At 41.8% G+C, this 19379-nt stretch overlaps 1 protein-coding gene across 4 annotated transcripts in view; it reads right to left on the reverse strand.

The window, feature by feature from the left end:
* DGKI (diacylglycerol kinase iota) overlaps nt 1-19379 on the reverse strand; it is a 467910-nt gene that overhangs the window by 264346 nt on the left and 184185 nt on the right. For all 4 annotated transcript variants that reach the window (XM_025379314.1, XM_025379313.1, XM_025379316.1 and 1 more), the window contains 2 exons: nt 5637-5711; nt 3896-3952 (listed from right to left, as the gene is read on the reverse strand). In XM_025379314.1, the coding sequence (XP_025235099.1) occupies nt 3896-3952; nt 5637-5711 (132 nt within the window). The remainder of the gene's footprint in view (nt 1-3895; nt 3953-5636; nt 5712-19379) is intronic.

The raw sequence follows: 19379 nt of genomic DNA on the forward strand, positions 1-19379 counted from the left end.
TTGCAAAGCCTGAACGGACTAAGACAGTGTCTGAGGGGGATGATATTTGAACTGAGCCTAACTGTAAGAAACAGTCACGCAAAGAGATTTTTAGTACAGCAATGAAATACACAAATATCCAAAGGTGGGGAATATCTTTGTGTGTGCCACACAAATGGAAAGAAAGTCTATATGGGAGCTGGAGGAGGCTGGAAAGGCAGGCAGGGGCCAGACGACGTGGGCCTTTTCATGCCAAGACAGAGGGTTTGCTTTCGCTCTAAGAGTTATGGAAACCACTGGAGAGTTTTAAGCCAGGGAAAATTATATTAGGTTGGTTCAAAAGTAATTGCGGTTTTTGTCGTTACTTTGAATTACTTTTGTACCAACCTCATAATCTAATTTTCACTTTGAAAGATTACTTCTTTAAATCATGGGTGAACTGAAAGTGAAAACTGAAGAGTCATGAAGAAGCTATTGCATTGGCCAAAGGGGAGAGGTCACAGTACCTTAGTTTAAGGTGCTGATAACAGAATTGGAGATAATTGGGTGGATTTGAAATATATTTTATAAATAAAATTGAAAGGACGGGCAAATGAATTAGATGTGGGCAGTCTATGAGAGAAGGAATAAACATGACCCCCCAGTTTTCTCAACTGAGAAGCCAGATCAACAGCCATCTCATTTCCTGAGGTGCATAGGATTTTCTTAAATCATTTTTATGGTAATGGGAATAGTCTAGTGTTTGATGTATTATATTTTAGATGACTGTGATACATTCAAAAGACATGCCAAGTGTAACTCCAAGAAAGGGAGACTGGAAATGTAAAGTTAGGAGTTGTCGGCCCACATGGTATTTGAAGCCATGAGACCGGATGAGCTCCTCTAACAGGAGTGGGCAGAGAGAAGAGAACATAGACAAGAACTCAGCTCAGAGGGATTTGCAGAGGTTGGGGGAGTAAGCAATGAAAAAGAATAGAAAGGGCTATCCAATGAAGCAAGAAGAAAATTAGGAAAGGGTGATATGGGAAGCCAAGAGAGGAGAGCATTCCAAGAAGGATGGAATATGTAGTATCTTGAATATTTTTGAGAAGAACAGAAAAATAAATAACACCTAATACATTTAGCATATAGGAGATCATAGGCAAACTGAAAGCAGCAGCATTTTCAGTAAATGGATAGAGCAGACATCAGATTAGAACAGGTTACAATGACTAGAAAGTGACATACTGAAAATAATTTATATAGTTAACACTTTCTGGAAGCTTGGCAGTGACTACAAAACTGAGAACTAGAGCAGTAGGTAAGACACAGTTGGTGGCTAAGGAGTGTTTTTGGTTTTTTTTTTTAAAGATAGAAATTATTAGAGTGTGTTTATGCTGGTAGAAATTATCTAGAAATAGAGGGGGGTGATGAAAACATATTAAAGGAAGGAATTTCAAGTCCTTGATAAGAAGACAAGGGAGAATATCCAAAACCCTTATGGAAGGTCTAGCTTCAGAGAAGTGGTACAGGCTAATAAAAACCAAAAACATGCTGTATTAGAAAAATTGCACAATTAAAATTGTCTCTCTCTCTTCCCCTGCCTCCACACTGACCCCAGCAATAGAGAGAGATACATACTGGAGGGCAGAAAGCTAAAGGTAGGTATATGAATCCCCAGGCTGGAAAGTCATAAACTCCATCTTAACATGAAACTCTCTCTTCCAGTTTCCTAAATAAAGCACCTCTTTCATTTGAGTTATCACTGAGTTATCTTCTGGCCCACGCTGTCCGCACTCTGGGTGGCACTAAGACACCACAGCCCTATCATTCTTCTCCTGCCCGCCTCATCCTGCGCATGGCCCACAACCTTCCTATTGCTGCTATGCTGCACAAACACAGTGGGAGAAGACAATCGATGAAGACAACTATGTTTTACTCTTTCTACAACCTCCATCCCAACCTACTCTCTTTCCACATTTTTTCCCATCCTTTTGCTTTGCCACTAACAATTAGAGCGTTCATATTCATGTTGTCTTTTTTCATCAACTGTCTTTAAACATTTGTAATTCTCAATTATCTCCTATTCCCACTCTCCACGTTCATCTATTCCCACAGCTTTTATTACTGTGCAAATATGCTGATGACTCACAATGCCTGACCTCCAGTCCAGTCTTTCTCATAAGCTCCAAACTCATATACCCACTCAACCTTCTATTGGGCATCTCCAGTTGAGGACAACAGGGACACCTCACACTTCATAGTTCTACAACTAAAGTCATTACCTCCCCACCCCATCCTCACATCAACTCATTTTCATACATCTAATCAGTTTTTCAGTTTTTTTTGTTTTGTTTTGTCTCTCTGTGTGTGTGTAGCAGTAGCTTGGTTTAGTCTGGGCTCCTCTTGTGTTCAAAATTCAATCAGTTACTATATCCTGTCAATTTTGTTTCCTCCAAACTCATATCTACCAACATTATTCTTAGTTCATGTCACCATGATTTCTTGCCTAGACCACTAGCATGGCTTCTGAAAGTTGCCTGTATGCCTCCAACTCTTGAACTGCATGGTATTTCCTCCACACTACAGCCTGAACAATATTTGGCTTAAAGTAGTTTAATGCTCACCTCCCAACTATCCTGATGATAAAACACTCAACTTGCAGCATGGCTTACAGGAACCTTCACGATCTAGCTCTTACTATCTCAGATCTCATGTCTTACTCAGTACAGTCTCTCATTTGGATTTCCATGCTCTTCCTTTTATCCAGAAGGCTCTCACCACTCACCTCCTAATCACCCTCCTCTCAACTAACTTAGCTCCTCAGGAGAAGCCCCTTCGCTGACCCCTTTCCTCTCTTTCCTATTTGTTACTACACAGAGCTGACTGGAGGAGTAGACCATCCGGGAAGGTTTCCAAGGAGTAAATCTATAAGTGGAACGGAACCTCATCTCCTTGAGAAAATACATTGATCAGAAATCATCTTTACTGGACTTTGTGCTCAGGAGGATATCGTATAAGATGGTAATGTTTAGGAAGCAGTGAGTGACTGCTGGGCAGGCGGAACTACATTCCAGGAGGACAGGTTCTGTTCATTGCGGGCTTTTGTTTCGCTGATTGGGGAGTGCAATTTTGGGCCTGGAGCTAAACTGTCCAGAATAACACAGGAAGGCTGAGAACCCTCCCTGCCTTCTCCATCTTTGCCTGAACTGTGCTCACTGTCTCCTCTAAATAAAATGTGAACAAATACGTGCTGTCTCCTCTTGTCATGCCTCTGCTTCCCACTAACACATCAGTAACAACTCTTCATTCAAATTTCCTCTTTACCTGTTTATCTTCACGACCAGATGGGAGGGTCAGAGACCGAGAACTGAATATAGTTCTAGCTTATGATGTATTTATTCATTTACTTAACAAACGAAAACACCAAGATTTAGAGAGCTTAGGTGAGATGCCCAAGATCACACAGCATCAAGGCTGGTTTTATAAGTGGACCATCTGACTCCAGGGTTTAGAGGAATAACCAGTTACTCTGCTGCCCCATGAGTCGTTTATACCCACTCAAAATGGGAAAATGCACATAAAATCAACCAGAAGACATGGTGACAGAGCGAGACTCTGTCTCAAAACACATAAATAAATAAAGTCTATTTCTTTCTTACCCCTTCAATTCTACCACTACCGCCTTCCTCTAGTCTCTGGTTCATGCGGTAAGATCTTAACTCCCCAGTACATTTTATGAGAATAAAGTCCAGTGTGCACATGTTGAAAAGACTTGGAGATTTTATTGGTTGTATTTATGGATGTGTTAACAAAACATTGGCGTGCAATGGAGAGAGAGAGAGTTTATGTTTTATTCCCTGGTGAATATCTATGAAGCCACTGAATCAATGAGACATCGAAGGTGATACTTGAAATCAAGCTCTGAAATACTCACTTCTCTTGGTGACCTTGAGCCTCCTTCTCGAAATGTTGGTTTACATCTGAAATTAATCTGTCATTCAAAAAGAAAAGTATATTATATTAGAGATAAGCATCAGACTAGACTGAATTACCCGGGGAAAAAAAACAGTGATAGATATTGAGACTGAAAAGCAAAACCTTCAAAGAACACAGAACAATACTCTTCTTAGTCTTTTGAAATCATCGCATTAGATAATCAACTGAGATCCCAGGTGATTCTATATCTCCAACCCCTTTCCTTCATTCTCAAGAATGAAATCTAAGTATCTTTAAACAATAATGCTCTTACACCACAAATTTGAGAAACTGAGATAAGAAAGAGCCAGAGGAAAGATATCGGCAGCTGAAACTACCCAGCTGGGTTTCTGATTGTAAAAATAGAAAATATAAACTTGAGATTTTTTTAGTATTATGATGACTATTCAAAGACAAGAGAGTTACTTTTTTTTTTTTTTTTTTTTTTTTTTTTTGAGATGGAGTCTCGTTCTGTCACCCAGGCTGGAGTGCAGTGGTGCGATCTCAGCTCACTGCAACTTCCGCCTCCTGAATTCAAGCGATTCTCGCGATTCTCCTGCCTCAGCCTCCTGAGTAGCTGGGACTACAGGTGCGTGCCACCACATCTGGCTAATTTTTTGTATTTTTAGTAGAGACAGGGTTTCACCATGTTAGCCAGGATGGTCTCCATCTCCTGACCCCATGATCTGCTCGCCTCAGCCTCCCAAAGTGCTGGGATTACAGGCATGAGCCACCGTGCCCAGCCCGGAGTTATTCTTTATAAAAGGATTCAGCATTGCTTTTCTTTTAGATGTGGAGGTCTCCTAGTAGGTACATTGACATCTTGGTTAGCTACTCGATAAAGTGAAAGGAGCAAAAGAATGAAGGCAGAGATCAGTAAGTGAAGTTGGGGCAGAAAAAAAAATATTAAGATAACATGTTGGTAGTCATTGCCATAAGACATCAGCTAGGATCAACTGGTCATGTCAGTGAAACTAAATGAATGTCATGGGGGACTAAAATATTTCAATGCTTTTACCCATGACAGCTCAAGAACATAGATAATACACAGAGAAACACACATAAAAATGGAGTAGGAAGTGTGAAAGGGAAAAGGATGGCAGGCAACTCACTACTGGAGCCTTTCCCATCCCCTAAATAACAAATAAATGGACTTTGCTGAATCCACTTATTCTGGAGGTACGACACCACCAGGATGTCACTTCCAGTCCCACCCACACATTTGAGCAGCAACAGGAGGAGCACTGCCCAGCAGACTGAGAGCCGGCTTCCAGCTTGGCTCACTCCCTTGCAGGCACTTTGAGAAGAAGTAAACCACACAAGTCAGATACATGTGAACAACAATTATAAAAAGCTTATAGAACTTCCTCCTTCTTAAACAACTTGTGGAAGAGCCTATGGGTGAATAGTAATGCTTGAACTGAGATGATATAATAAGAGAATTCCAGGCTTTTCCATCTAACTGTTATTCCATTTCCCAAGAGTCAACGTAAAATGCTATCAAATTACACTTCAGCAAACAAGAGAGTGAATGACCCTAAAACATTGTCTTTCCATTATTAATCTGGTAATAATGTTGCACTTCCAGCTTTTTTTTAAGGGCACTGTTTTCAAAAAGTTGGAACTAGAAAGTTACACTGGGCCTCTGAAGACCAAATACTTGCAATGTAACAAAGCTGCAGCAGGGGGCGCGCTCTTACCTTTTCTAGCTGCTCAATGCAGGCGGTGTGGACGACGATTTTACAGACTGCACACTTCCTCCTGAGAGCTGATTTCTATAACATTCAATTCAAAAGACAAGAAAGAAATGTTAACAGTCTGTTCTGAAGAGTCCCGAAGAGTTCCCTAGTATTAAAGTGGGCATATATAATATATACATAAATACACCAAATATTGTAATTATTTCTATTACAAAGCAAATTTAAAACTTCATCTTAAATATTAAATAAACTTTATCAACAGTCTCTCCACTCACCAAGTAGCTCCACATCTGCATGACTTAGGGTGGGCTAGATTGTCTCTTCAAATAATAATAATAGCTCCAATATTTTGAGCATATAAGAAGAACCAGCTCTTTATTCTGTCATTTCTAAGTTTCAGCACCTTACAATGTAGGCATTATTCTCTTCCATTTTAAAATATTTTCTACATTATCACTCAAGTAGCTAAGGGGCAAGACCAACATCCAAACTTAGATCTAAGTTGAAAACAGGCATTCTTTCCCTATTGCAAAAGTGTCTAGATTTCCAGGGGCCAGTCATTTTAGGCTTCTATCCCAGGCATGAGTCTAGACTAAGTTACTTGGGTTTCTGCCCAAATCTTCCAGAAGGAAAAGAAGGCAAGTTCAGCTTTCACATCCAGGAAACAATAATAAGAATAGCAACAAAAGCAGGAAAAGCTGCTAAAAGGAATATAGTATTTGCTATGTGCTCTTATAAGCACTTCACGAATGGTAGTTCACCTAACCCTCACAACCCTATAAAACAGGTTCTATTCTTAATTCCATTTTACTGATGAGAAAACTGCCCAAGGTCAGCGAATTAAGGCACAGCAGGGCCAGGTGGTCTGGCTTCAGAGCTCATGCTTATAAGCATTACACAAGTTGGCCTCTCTGACAGTCAATACTAGTTTAAAATTATAATACAATAAAACTTTTTAAAGTTTATCTTTTTCTCTAATGATAAAAAAATGGACTGCATGGAGAGAGATGAATGAGCAGAATCTACATTTCATGACTGCCAGTGTCGTACACGATCTAAGATAGGAAAGTTCAGCCCTCTCTACAGAGGACAGACTGGAAGGAGGATTTGCATGAATAATTTCTGTGTTTGAGCCTGAAAGTAATGCACTATAACTAAAAGCTTATCTATCAAATGGTCTATCAAAGCATCCAAGTGTGAAAGGCCTTGAGTTCCTGTCCTTAAGGAAGATACTCTTAGCGATTGCTGGCAACCTGCCCCTTCCGAGGAGTATTTTCCCTGCTGAGCTATAAATTTTGAGCCAATTGTGTCAGGTAGGTGAGAAGAAATAAAGTATTGCTGCGGCCAGAGGAGACTCCAGTCTCCTGGAGGAGCTGCAAACCACCACCTTGGAGGGGTAGGATCAGGAAAGAAACTGCAGCCTCATAGGTCTTGGACAGCTGACTTCATTCAACATGGGGTATTTACACATTATCAGCCACCTACAAAGAACCTAAAACACTGCAGTACCGCTGCCATGAAACTTGTAGAAGAAATCCACTGACCGAGATGCCTTTACTCTGCTTGCAGATGCTTTTATCACTCTTGGATTCCCTCTTCCTGAGGGAAGAACATGGTGTAGCACATGAAATAAGTTTGACAATTGCTTTTGCACATAACAATGATAAAAGAAACCAAAGCATCTAGCTACGCTACTGAACAGTGTCTTGTTCTACTACTAAAAAAGAAAAGAAGAAGAGAAAAAGAAGGAGGGGGAGGAACAACAAGAAAACATGAAGCAGTAATTGTAGTAGCACAGCAGTAGCAATCAAAAGAACAATCAGAAAATTCTATTTTGCTCTACAGGGTAGAGCATCCATAAGCAAATCATGGTTTCCCTTCTGTTTCCTATGGATATCCTGGTGCCAATCACTGCTTTGGCACCACCTGCAGAAAATGCATGGGGCATTTGAGTCACATTGCTAATCAGAGTTACAGTGACACTAAGGAAACTGGAGTTGATTCCAGTCTATTCATTTCTCATGAAACTCCTAGCAAATTACTTTGTGGATAAGCAAAGCAATATTACCACAGGTAGGCAACCACTTACGGGCTGTGATTTAAGGATGCCTGAAAAGCCTCCCTCCTTGGCAATAACTCCTGTCCTAGTCTAGCTTCATGCTTGACACTGTGCTCTGCATTAAGTTCTATGGAGTTCCAGGGATTTCTTAGGCTCCTATGAAAGTCACTGAGGATGGGAGGAGGGCACGGAGGAAACTCAGGAAGCCTCATGCAGTCAACGAAATGGAATGCCTCCTCCTGTCTTTGTTTTACAAATCAAGATTCTGAGTCAAAATATCTTTTGAACAAGGGATCTGGGCTAGAGGAATTTGAGAACCGGTGAGTTAAGATATGTTATCTCTCAGCTTTCTGGAACGTCATGTAAATGCACTAACATTCAAATGGAATAACTGAAGTGCAATGTTCTGCAGATGATAATATATGGAGTTGAGTGCTGTAAGTTATAAAACTGATTTTAACTGAACTATATTGGATTTTAAAAGATCCTCTTAAAATATATTACGTACTTATGTGCCTTTTGAGGCAGAATATATAGACCATATTCTAAATTTTTCTTCATAAAGACTACAACATGATGCACTGTACTACACAGAACAGTCATTTTTCTCTTTCCCGTCCTTCTGTTTGGGTAGAGCTCGTTTTGAGTCAGTGTCGCTGTCTTTTGTTGCTCTCAATTTCCTAAATGGCAGCTTCTTAACAGCTTTTAATTTGAGAAATCAGATAATTACAGTTTACAATCATATGTAAAATTAAGTAAATAAATTCTGAGTAAAGGTCCAAGGCCTTTTGCCATAGTAGCAAAGTAAATAGATTTGTAGTTCCTTAATTGATGGAAACTGTTTTAGCAAATCTGAAACTTTGACCACTGACTTTGTGGCGTATGACTATGTTTCAAGTGGTTAAAGTTATCTGAAGTAGCTGGATAATAAGCTTCTGAACAGAAATTGCCCAAAACACATAGAATTTTGTGCTTGGTTAAGTTGCAATTTTTTATTTTGAAGTTCCCAGCTATATACAAAGGTAAGATGCAGGAATCTGGACATTGTAAACACTACAAATATTCACTTTTCCCCAAATAACTTATATGAGCCAGTGCTTCCTTCTCTATGAAAGGTGATAAATTAAACCAAGAAAAGTCACTTAAAAGCATTCAGTAGGGGCTGGGTGTGGTGGCTCACGCCTGTAATCCCAGCACTTTGGAAGGCCGAGGCAGGCGGAACATGAGGTCAGGAGATCGAGACCATCCTGGGTAACACGGTGAAAACCCGTCTCTACTAAAAATACAAAAAAATTAGCCGGGCGTGGTGGTGGGCGCCTGTAGTCTCAGCTACTCGGGAGGCTGAGGCAGGAGAACGGTGTGAACCGGGGAGGCGGAGCTTGCGGTGAGCTGAGATCGTCCCACTGCACTCCAGCCTAGGTGACAAGAGTGAGACTCGGTCTCAAAAAAGAAGCATTCAGTAGGTAAGCTCTTATTCCTCACATTGGGACATAGTTGTTATAGAACCTAGCACAAAAACATAATTTAAACAAATAAATATTGCCTAGAACATGAAACATGCTTAAAAATTAAAATTATTTAAAAAACAGTAATTTTCTCTCATCAATGAATTTAAAGGCCAACTGAGCTTACTGCCTTAAATATCAAATAGCACCTAAGCACCTTTACTAAGGGTTCCCTGATTTTGCTGGTGTTGATATTCAAAAGAAACTTACTTGCAGGTGTGTGGTGCAGGGCGGGCAGAGCGGGAAACATATCTGTTTAAACTAAGACACTATGGAGCACAGTATAGATCACATTCCATTATATTACACTGTTCTAATAAAAACATGAGCAACATTTACTTAAATAACAACACAATAAAACATATGCTCGGTTTTAGGATGGTGGGCACGATCTCACCAGCAGCCACACAGTGGTTATAAGAGAAAACACATCCTACAGATTTCCCATGTTGCAGGCGCTGCTGGCACTCAAAGTAGTGACAGCTCTCCACCAATCTTCAGCTCACAGCAGGCATGAGAGAAAAACCATCACAGCTTTAGACCACTGGAGCAGGCAGTGGGGACTGAGGAGGACAGAGGGATCAGTGGCAGGCAGTGGTAGACAGTATACAATTGTCCCTAATAAAGAGATTAATATTGAATCCTCTCCCACCCAACTACATCCCTTACCTAAGTCCCTGATCTATAAGTACCAAGAAAGCTGTTTTTTTTTTTTTTCTTCCTTTCAGCAAGATATGTGATTTCTGCTAAGTAACAATGAATATCTGGTGGGAGTTGAAAGAGTTTGACAGAGAAAAAGAGGAAAGGAAGGAAGGGAAAGATGATGAAAAATAAAGAAGAAGAAGAGAGAAGGGGAAAAGATGGGAAAGGGTGGGAGAGAAGAGGGAGAAGAGGGGAGGGAAGGAGAAGGGGGTGGGTCCTTCAGGGCCTGGGGTTATCTGCTTTCACAGACCTATGATTTATCAAAGGATTGGGGCCTTTTTGCTCCCCAAGGTAAGTAAAATTAAATATCTGTCATTCCCAATTGTCAGAAGTTTGACACCCAAGAAGCAGGTACAACAAGGCTGGCTGTCTGCTTCTGAATAAGGCACACGGCAAGCCTTATTTCTCCCTGCAGTGGGGCCAACTGCACTCACTGCCTGCTGACCACATAGCTTCTGCTGCGGTCCTAAGATCTCCCACTGTGCTTGCCCACCTCTACAGGTGGAATCATCAGAGATGGGACATGGGGAAGGCAGTGGGATAAGAGCAACCAGCATGGCAACCTGTTCTTAGTCTCCCCATCTCAGAAGAGCTCAGAGACCAGAGGCTGCTGCAGGACCAAAAACACCAGGGCAAAGTCTGAGCTCATGGCACCTTACAACAGAATTCCCGGACCTAATGCAAGGAATCACCAGCTATGAGGCCACAGTGAGCAAAGGGATGACAGCCAGGAAAGGGGCTTCAGACAGAAACCAACAATACTGTGAGTGTATAAGGGGGCAGATGGGGGCATGCTGGGGAAAGGGCCAGAGTGGGGCTGCATGGTGAGAAGCCAGGAAGAAGGACAGAGGAGGTTGCTGGGCCGGGCCTATCCCCAGACGCCTCTCAGCTTTATCCCCCATGCTTTCTCTACCCCTTAGCCTCCTAGATGGGAAGATTCACCCTGAGGACTAGAAACTGAGGGAAGGCTGAAAATCAGGCAAAGGGAAAACTGCAAGAAAGACCAGGGGAGTGCTCTCCTCCTCCCTTCTCCTTCCCTTTTAGACCACAAAGCCCACTCCACAGCAGCACTGTGGAGATGGGTAGGAAGGAGGGGCCATGAAGCCCTGGCAGGACTGTCCTTTCCTCCTCTTAAATGGTGGGGCTAATGGAATGCTTAGGAAAGCGGAGGGGAGGAGCCTTCCTAAGCTCTTAGAATGTCAGGAATCTGGTGTCCTTTCAATAGGCATTGCCTCTCTGGCAACATACACAAGAACATTGTTGCTGTATAATCCAAGGTAAATGAAAACAAGAGTTCTTTGATTTATTTAAAAACCTAATTAGAAGAAATGACAAGCATACTTGGCAAGTTCTACTTCTCTGGGGAGTCTGGGATGCAATCTATAAATTGGCATTAGGAAAAATGAAGAATGACATTATCTGAAAGTTCCATTAATATGATTTCAGGGCCAAAGCCTGACCTCCACTATCATTCATGCAGGCTTCTCTTTTTCTTCAAGAGAATATAGAATATTTTGGACAAGCCAGGAGGGTGGCTAGCTGAAGTTCCAGCACACTCCTTTTATCCTCAGTATACCATTCATTCTGTCTATGACAACATGATCTCATGATTCCAGACCAAGGAGCAAAGATGCCACATGTCCGGAGGAGTCTGTGACCCGAGTGGAAACTCAGACCTCTCCTTAGAGGTTCAATTGCAGAGAGACCTCACTCCGTGTTAAAACGTCCTAGCCCAGACCCTGAGTAGTGCTGGCCCATGTTGGAAAGCAGGCCTTCATTTTTCAAGACCCCATGTGTTTGTGCAACATGATCTGTGGACAGACAAGGACCTGGTAAGGGCTGAAACCTTCTGAGACAGCCCCCAAAAATCAACACCCTTGATAAGGGATGATGCCAAAAGTACCTCAGAATATCTGGAAGAAAAGCAGCAGGAACAACAAGAAGTTGAGTTGGAGACTCTTACAAAGTATACATCAAAATACTCATGCAATGCTCAGATATACACCAATACTCCTGAATCTGTAGATGCCAGGTATCTGGAATCATGACGGTTTGAGGTATCCTACATAAGAGAAGTTTCCATATGGCTGAAACAATCTGTTACTGCTGACTTTTCCAGAATATATTTATGGAAATTTAGTTCACCAATTATTTTAACCATCACTATGTGTATGAGACTATGTGAGTGCTGTGCAGGATATAAACAGAAGGAAGCTTCTGTCCTTGGAAGAGCTGGCAAGCGCTACTTCAGGAGACAAGAGGGACTTGGAAGAAAAGGCTATTAACAGGAGAGAGCCACACATGGCTACATGCTCAACAGCAGTTCAGACAAGAAAAGCTATCATCTAGAGGAGGGCAAAATCTGAGGCTGAACCAGAAAAAAGGGTCTAGCAAAGAACGCAAATTCTTGAATTTAGGCTTAAAATACGTACATTCAAAAAAATCAAAGGCATTCCAGCAGGAAAAAGATCCGAGGTCTCTTTATGTAGTAGGCACCGATGCCTCTGAAAAGACATGGAGACCTGCTTTGGCATGTCCACTGCGGGACAATTCCCAGGCTCCTGGGTGTCTATGTACAGGAGTCACTGGGCTCAAGGCTGGTGGTTGAGTTTGAACAGTGTGTCTGGGGGTTGCCAGCAGGTAGAGTAGGATGCCCTCAAACCTGGGAAGTAGGTACACTGGCTGTGTTAAGAAGCCAGAGGAGCTGTCTCATGAGGAGCTGCAAGAGAAGGGGAAACAGAACTACTCCCCAGAAATCACGGGGTTCAAAATTACAGTTACAGAGAGGTGGAGATTTCTCTGTGCGTTTCCATGCTGCTATATTCCAGCACCGAGAACACTGCCTGACATAGTTATTCTGAAAGGAAAAGGGGAGGGAAGAAAGGAGAAAGGACTTCTGGCATAGGGCTCTCTCCCCACTTAACCCCTCAACCAGCCCTGGTCTGAAAAATCGCTGGCTTTAGGAAACATAAGGAGACAAAATCCCCACCAGGACATAGACATTCTCGCAATAAGCAATTCCAAAAGCAACAGTAATGAGGCACCCTCAAAGTGTTTGAGGAATGGAAGCCTTCTGCCCACAATAGGGAAAAAATAGTGCAGCCAGGTGCAGTGACTCACGCCTGTAATCCCAGCACTTTGGGAGGCCGAGGTGGGAAGATTACATGAGGCTGGGAGTTCGAGACCAGCCTGGCCAACATGTCAAAAGCCTGTCTCTACTAAAAGTATAAAAAATCAGCCGGGCATGGTGGCAGGCACCTGTAATCCCAGCTACTGAAGAGGCTGAGGCATGAGAATCACTTGAACCTGGGAGGTGGAGGTTGCAGTGAACTGAGATTGTGCCACTGCACTCCAGCCTTGGTGACAGAGCAAGACTGTCTCAAAAAAAAAAAAAAAAAGAAAAAGAAAAAGAGCATAAAGGCCGCATGACAATCATAGCTGAACAACTATAATATTTTTGTGAGCATAAGTCAGATATCTTCTGAGGACTCACAGGACTATCTGATGGAAGGGCTATTTTGCAGAAGACTGAGGTCTTACACAGACTGCGTAGAGTTAAAAACAGTTGCATCTGTGTTACTGTGGCTCATGTGATGCCACCTATGTCTACAAGTTAGTTAAACCTTGGAATAGTTATTTGGGAACAGTTGCAGGAGTGGAGAGAAAACAGACAGAACCAGGGATTATAGGCATGAGCCACTGTGCCCAGCCCTGAAAAATTGTTTTGATCTCATAGAACTTACATATTCTCCTGTGAGAGACAGACAACAAACAAGAGAGATAAGTATAGTATATAATATACTGACAGAAATAAGTACTGAAAAGAAAATTAAAGAGAGAAAGGGAGATAAGAAATATCAGGAGTAGGAGAAAATTGAAGTTGTAGACAGGTTGGCCAAGGAAGGTTTCACTGAACATTTTGACAAACACCCAAAGGAAGCGAGAGAGTTCACCACATGTTTATCTGAGGGAAAAGCATTCTAGGCAAAGGCACAGCCAGTGCAAAGCTCAGAGGCATGAAGATGTCAGGATGCTAAGGAGTGGCAGGGGCCAGAGCGGGGAAGTGGAGATGAGGCCAGATGATAACAGCAGGCCAGATTATGGTGTGCTGCAGGTCGCGGTTAAGACACTGGCTTTTTTTTTTTTTTTTTCTGAAAGAGAATAAGAAATTCAAAGCCCACAATGACAATTTCCCATATGAGGTGATGAGGGCCTGAACTGAAGTGACAAGAATGGAACAAAAAGGAAAGGCAGAGACGCATGAGTGACTGAGAGCACACAGCCCTCTTCCTAGCCCCACACCGGCCTCCCCTAAGGTCAGCGTGAATTCCTCATACTTTGTCCTTAAGCCTTTCAGTAGAATCATCAGCAGCTCAGGAGGGCTTCAAACCTACCCCTTGGTCAGCTTTGTTGTTCACGTGTATGCTGGGCTGACTGCACACCTGACAGTCTCATGCTGTGTTACGGTCGGAATTGCCTCTCGAGTACCGCAGGAAAACTCACTTGATGCTCCTCGAACAGCATGTTTTGTTCTGTTCTGAGGAGCACATTATCATAAGCACTCTGCATATGAAGTGTTTATGTTTATGTTCTTAGCACCTCCCCCGAGTAACCTCAGATGTGCAGAGAGGTTCTAGATGCTGGGCTGAACCCCACCTAGGCAGGATCAATTCCATGACCTCTGGAGAGACCTACTGGGAGAAAGAAGAGCAGTGCCTGTGTGTTGTTGTTTGAACCTGAAATTAAAAGTTGTCTATTTCCCACATAGCTATTGTATTTTATACTTTTCATCTGTAGAGAAAGAAAACCAAAATCTTACAGCAGAAAGCCAAGGGGAAAAAAAGGACTTTGTGAGCTGAATATAAGAACTAGAAAGACACACAAAAAAACTTTCCTCTTCCTGAGAAGCAGCCAATCGGGGCTGACAGGAGAAACAACTTGGTAAGAACCGAATTGCTAGGATTGCGTTAATTCAAAGCTAAGGTTGATGACTGGTTGTAAAGAATGATACACCCATCGTGTTTTGAGCACTGCATTAAGATTGGTAAAAAACTACAGTCAAAACAGTACAGGATTCTTTTTAAGGGAGGAAAAAGGTACATGTCTGTATCTGAACAGTTTACCCTTGTACCAAATCACACTCTTAAATGGTTAAATGTGACTTATGTTAGTGGATTTAATACTTCTTTTTAATGAGAAGAAAGTCATAGGCACAAAGTTTCTCTGATAGGCTTCAATAGAAAGCTACAGCAAGCCTGTGGTCCCTGATACTGAGGAGGCTGAGGCAGGAAGATCACTTGAGCCCAGGAGTTTGAGGCTGCAGTGAGCCAGGACCACATCACTGCATTCCAACCTGGGTGACACGACAGAATTCTGTCTCTAAAACAAATATACAAACAAACAAAAAAACAAAGCTATGGCATGAATCTTAGGAGAAGTCTACACCTTGGAATCCATTTGGGTGACTATTGCATACTGCTACCATCTTTTGGAAATCTTCTTACAATTCAGGCACAGTTATTGAGATATAAAACAAATATTGCAGCCAGTCTTTATAACAAGCATGGTGAAGGGCCCGATAAGTTTGGGTTTGCACAAGTCTAATGAAATGATACTAACAAACTGATGCCCTCAGAGATGCCAGGCGGAGAGTCATGGGGAATGATACTCAGTGTGCCCCTCCATCTAGATTACCATGCAGCTCAGGTATTCCTTCTGCCTCCTCCCTCATGGTCATGATACATTAAAAAGTGTTCCAGCCTAATGAACTTGAAGAAATCCTTAAAAATCCATAATTCTATTTCTCACCCTGGCCCTCATTTTACCCAAGGACACTTCATATTTCATCATTCTTATTATTGAAGTGCACTGTACTTTGTTGCCCTCATTTCTTGTTTCTGCTTCTTTAAAATTTGCCTGCTTGTCTTTTCTCTTATTTCTTTTTCCCCATTTGTTTTTCTATGCTTCTCAGCTTAGAAGTCAGCATACAACCACGGCCAGTCACTAGTTTCAACTCATCATGCAACCTTCCTGGTTTTCGCTCTTTACAGGTGCTTCTGTGGCTGTTCCTTGTCATATTTTTACATGCTCTTCAAGGTTATTATTTGTGCCAGCAGGCCAAAGTTGCCACGTGTCTTATAGTAGAGTAATTGAAGGGTTGATGTGCATGCAAATATGGGTATAAACATAATTACAGGTACACAGACACTAATAAGTAGAAACTCATACCATTAGAGCCCTACACACATACACACCCATGTGCATTCACAAATTTCAAGCAGACAGACTTGAGTGAAGATGGGCTAGACCTATTACAGAAGTCATAGCAAAAACAAGTTAATAAAAAATGGTGTTTGTATGTCTTGGTGGCTTTCTGTAGTTCTGAGGTAGCAAATCATGGGTACAGCAGAGATTTGAGCCTTAGCATAAACTAGGAAATCCCAAACACTTTGCCTTTTCAGTCCTTGCTGGTGTGATAGGACCATAAACACAATTGTACTTGTATTATGAATCCTGACATGTTTCTGTTATCAGTTTACTTTGTGGAAATAGAATTATTTTCTTAAAGTTCACAGTTTAATATTTCTAACCAATAATCTAGAGATATTTGCTTTGATACGGAATTTTATATTTCTAGTTAAGAAGCTGTGGTAAGTTAGTTATCCTTTCACTGCCATTTTTCACATTCCAAGCGATTTGGTGACATAATTAAGGCAGTCTTCCAGCCAATCTAGTCCCGGAAGACCCACAGACATCTCAGTGATTGTTTACTCAACACTGTACCTCCAATTGGTAATGTTTTCACTGACACATACACACCCGCCCATATCATTTTTTAATGAGGACATCATACCCACAGAGATTTGCCAGGAGGCTAGTTGTGTAATATACACATTACCCACACTGTAAACACAGCTCTCTTCTGCCATGCCAAGTAGGTACAATTTCCCCACTTTACAGTTAAGGGAACTGAGACCCTATGAGACTGTGCCACTTGTCCAACAAAGACTAGTAAAGAGTGGAAGTGAAGTCCTTCTAACCCAAAGCCATCTCTATGTGTTACAACTTACTGTGTTTCTCTTTTCTTTGCTAGTAGTAGACTGAGGGACCAAGACTGATGAAGACAGATAAGAAATATGATATTTAACGTGACTGCCCTTTCATATGATCTGTTCTCATGAGATCCCTAGGGGAGCTGACTAATGACAACCACACCATGACCCCGTGTGCCAAGATGGCAAAAAGCAGTCTCTGTTCTCCACGAGAATGAAATAAAATGTGCTGCAAAAGGTATGGCACTGACTAAACAGGGCATAAAACCCTACACAAGACAGCCACCTGCATGTGTTAAATCTCCCTCTAAAGAGCCTTAAAAATGAGGCAGGAATTCAGACGTCCTGGATTGTAAATATAACAATACTTAAATGGCAGGGTTGATCTGGTGACAGGTGTCTGTGTGTGTTTGTGTCTCTCTCTCAACAAGCACCTCATTGAACTCATTCATTCATTCAGTGTTAAGTCACACAGGGTAACTATTCAGTGTAGTCACTTATCCTCAGTGTGGAGAATACCGGAGAGGACAACAAGGTCAGAGTCCCTGAGCTAAATGGAGCTTACGCTCTAGTGTTGGAGAGAGATAAATAAGCGAACAATTTTTTAAAATATGATAGCTAGTAAGTGATGTGTGCTATAAAAGGTTGAGAGAATGAGGACGGAACAGAGGGGAGACACAGCCTGACTGTCAGCTGGGCTAGTTGTTTCACCTCACAAGCTCAGTCAACTTTCAACGAGGAACTGAGGTAGCAGGTGATTCTAAGACTCTCCAAACCTAGTACTCTCGGCTGTCTCTTTGGGTTCAGTTTCCTGGAACCACTATCATTCAAGGAGGAAAGATTATAGTGAACAACATTTATTGAGTGCCTATGATTTGCCAGCCTGCTGTTATATATGCATTAACTCATTTAATTTTCACAACAACCACAAGAAGCAATATTATCCCATTTTCCAGATGTAAAACTTAGGCTTAAAGAGGTTAAAACGGGCCGGGCGCGGTGGCTCACGTCTGTAATCCCAGCAATTGGGAGGCCGAGGCAGGTGGATCACAAGGTCAAGAGATCGAGACCCGTTTCTATTAAAAAATACAAAAAATTAACTAGGCATGGTGGCGGGCGCCTGTAGTCCCAGCTACTCGGGAGGCTGAGGCAGGAGAATGGCATGAACCTGGGAGGTGGAGCTTGCAGTGAGCCCAGATCGAGCCACTGCACTCCAGCCCGGGCTCCAGAGTGAGACTCTGTCTCAAAAAAAAAAAAAAAAAAAAAAAAAAGAGGTTAAAACAAGGACCAGTGTCACACAACTCAAAGCCTGGAAATCAGGATTCAAAGCCAGGTCAGTTGATTCCAAAGCTCACACATTTCATCAACACATCACTGGCACCTCCTTTAATGAAGGCATCAATGCAGGATTTTCCATTTCCTCGTGTTTTTAAAGCATCACCTTCTGAATATCCACCTCGTCAGTGAGGCAGGAAACAACAACAAGCTCCTAACAAACAGAGACAATACCAACTTTGGAGGCCAGCAGTGGTTTTGGAGTAACCGATAATGCAAATAATGCTTCCATCAAGATTGAGTGCCTCTGAGCAACAGGAGCACTGGTTAAACCCTAGTGCTTTGGGTCCCTGCCCCTGGAAAACACTGCAAGAAGAGAAACCATTTCTGTACACCTGGGCATTGCCTAGGTAACATGTAAACCTTATGCTAAATCAGATGCAAATTATTTTTATTACTAGGTGACAGGACCATACAATATCCAATAACAACAGAACTGCTTCACAGAAACACACACCCTTACACAAACACACAAATGCAGCCTCAATCTAAAATTGTCATGACAGAAGAGATGACCATTATTCTCAGAGGTTCAAACTCTAAGAATAAAATAAAACACATGCATTTTAGCTTAATGAAAGTTTAGTATAAAGGCAAAAGAACTGCACAAAGATAGAAAAAAGCCATAAAGTTCTGGAGAGTGAGTAAGCCTCTGTGATTCTTTTTATCCTTTATCTTTAGGTGGAAGTGAACAGCCCAATATGATCACTTCAAAAGATTGTTGTTATGGATCAGAGACAGGTATGAGTCCTAGGAAAACTGCAAAGCATTGTGTGAGCATTTCTCAAATACTTTTTTGCTGACTACTAGGATCCTACAAAATGGCAATGGGTGTTCTGTGGGAAAATTAATGGGTTCCACAATCCCCCCATTCCTTCAAAAAAAAAAGTAGGAAATCCTGCATACCTTATATCTTTCGTTGAGCTTCATAGGACCTATTTATGTATTAAAGTCATTCCGTGTTTTTGAAATGTATGGTCACGAGCTCCTTTTAATGTATAATGCCATATATTGTTTTCATTTGAGCTTAGTGTTCTCCAGAACACAATTTTGGGTAAAAATAAAATGGGCTGGGCAAATAGACAATGGT

The sequence above is a fragment of the Theropithecus gelada genome, chromosome 3 (assembly GCF_003255815.1).
Source record: "Theropithecus gelada isolate Dixy chromosome 3, Tgel_1.0, whole genome shotgun sequence".
Taxonomy (NCBI): Eukaryota; Metazoa; Chordata; class Mammalia; order Primates; family Cercopithecidae; genus Theropithecus; species Theropithecus gelada.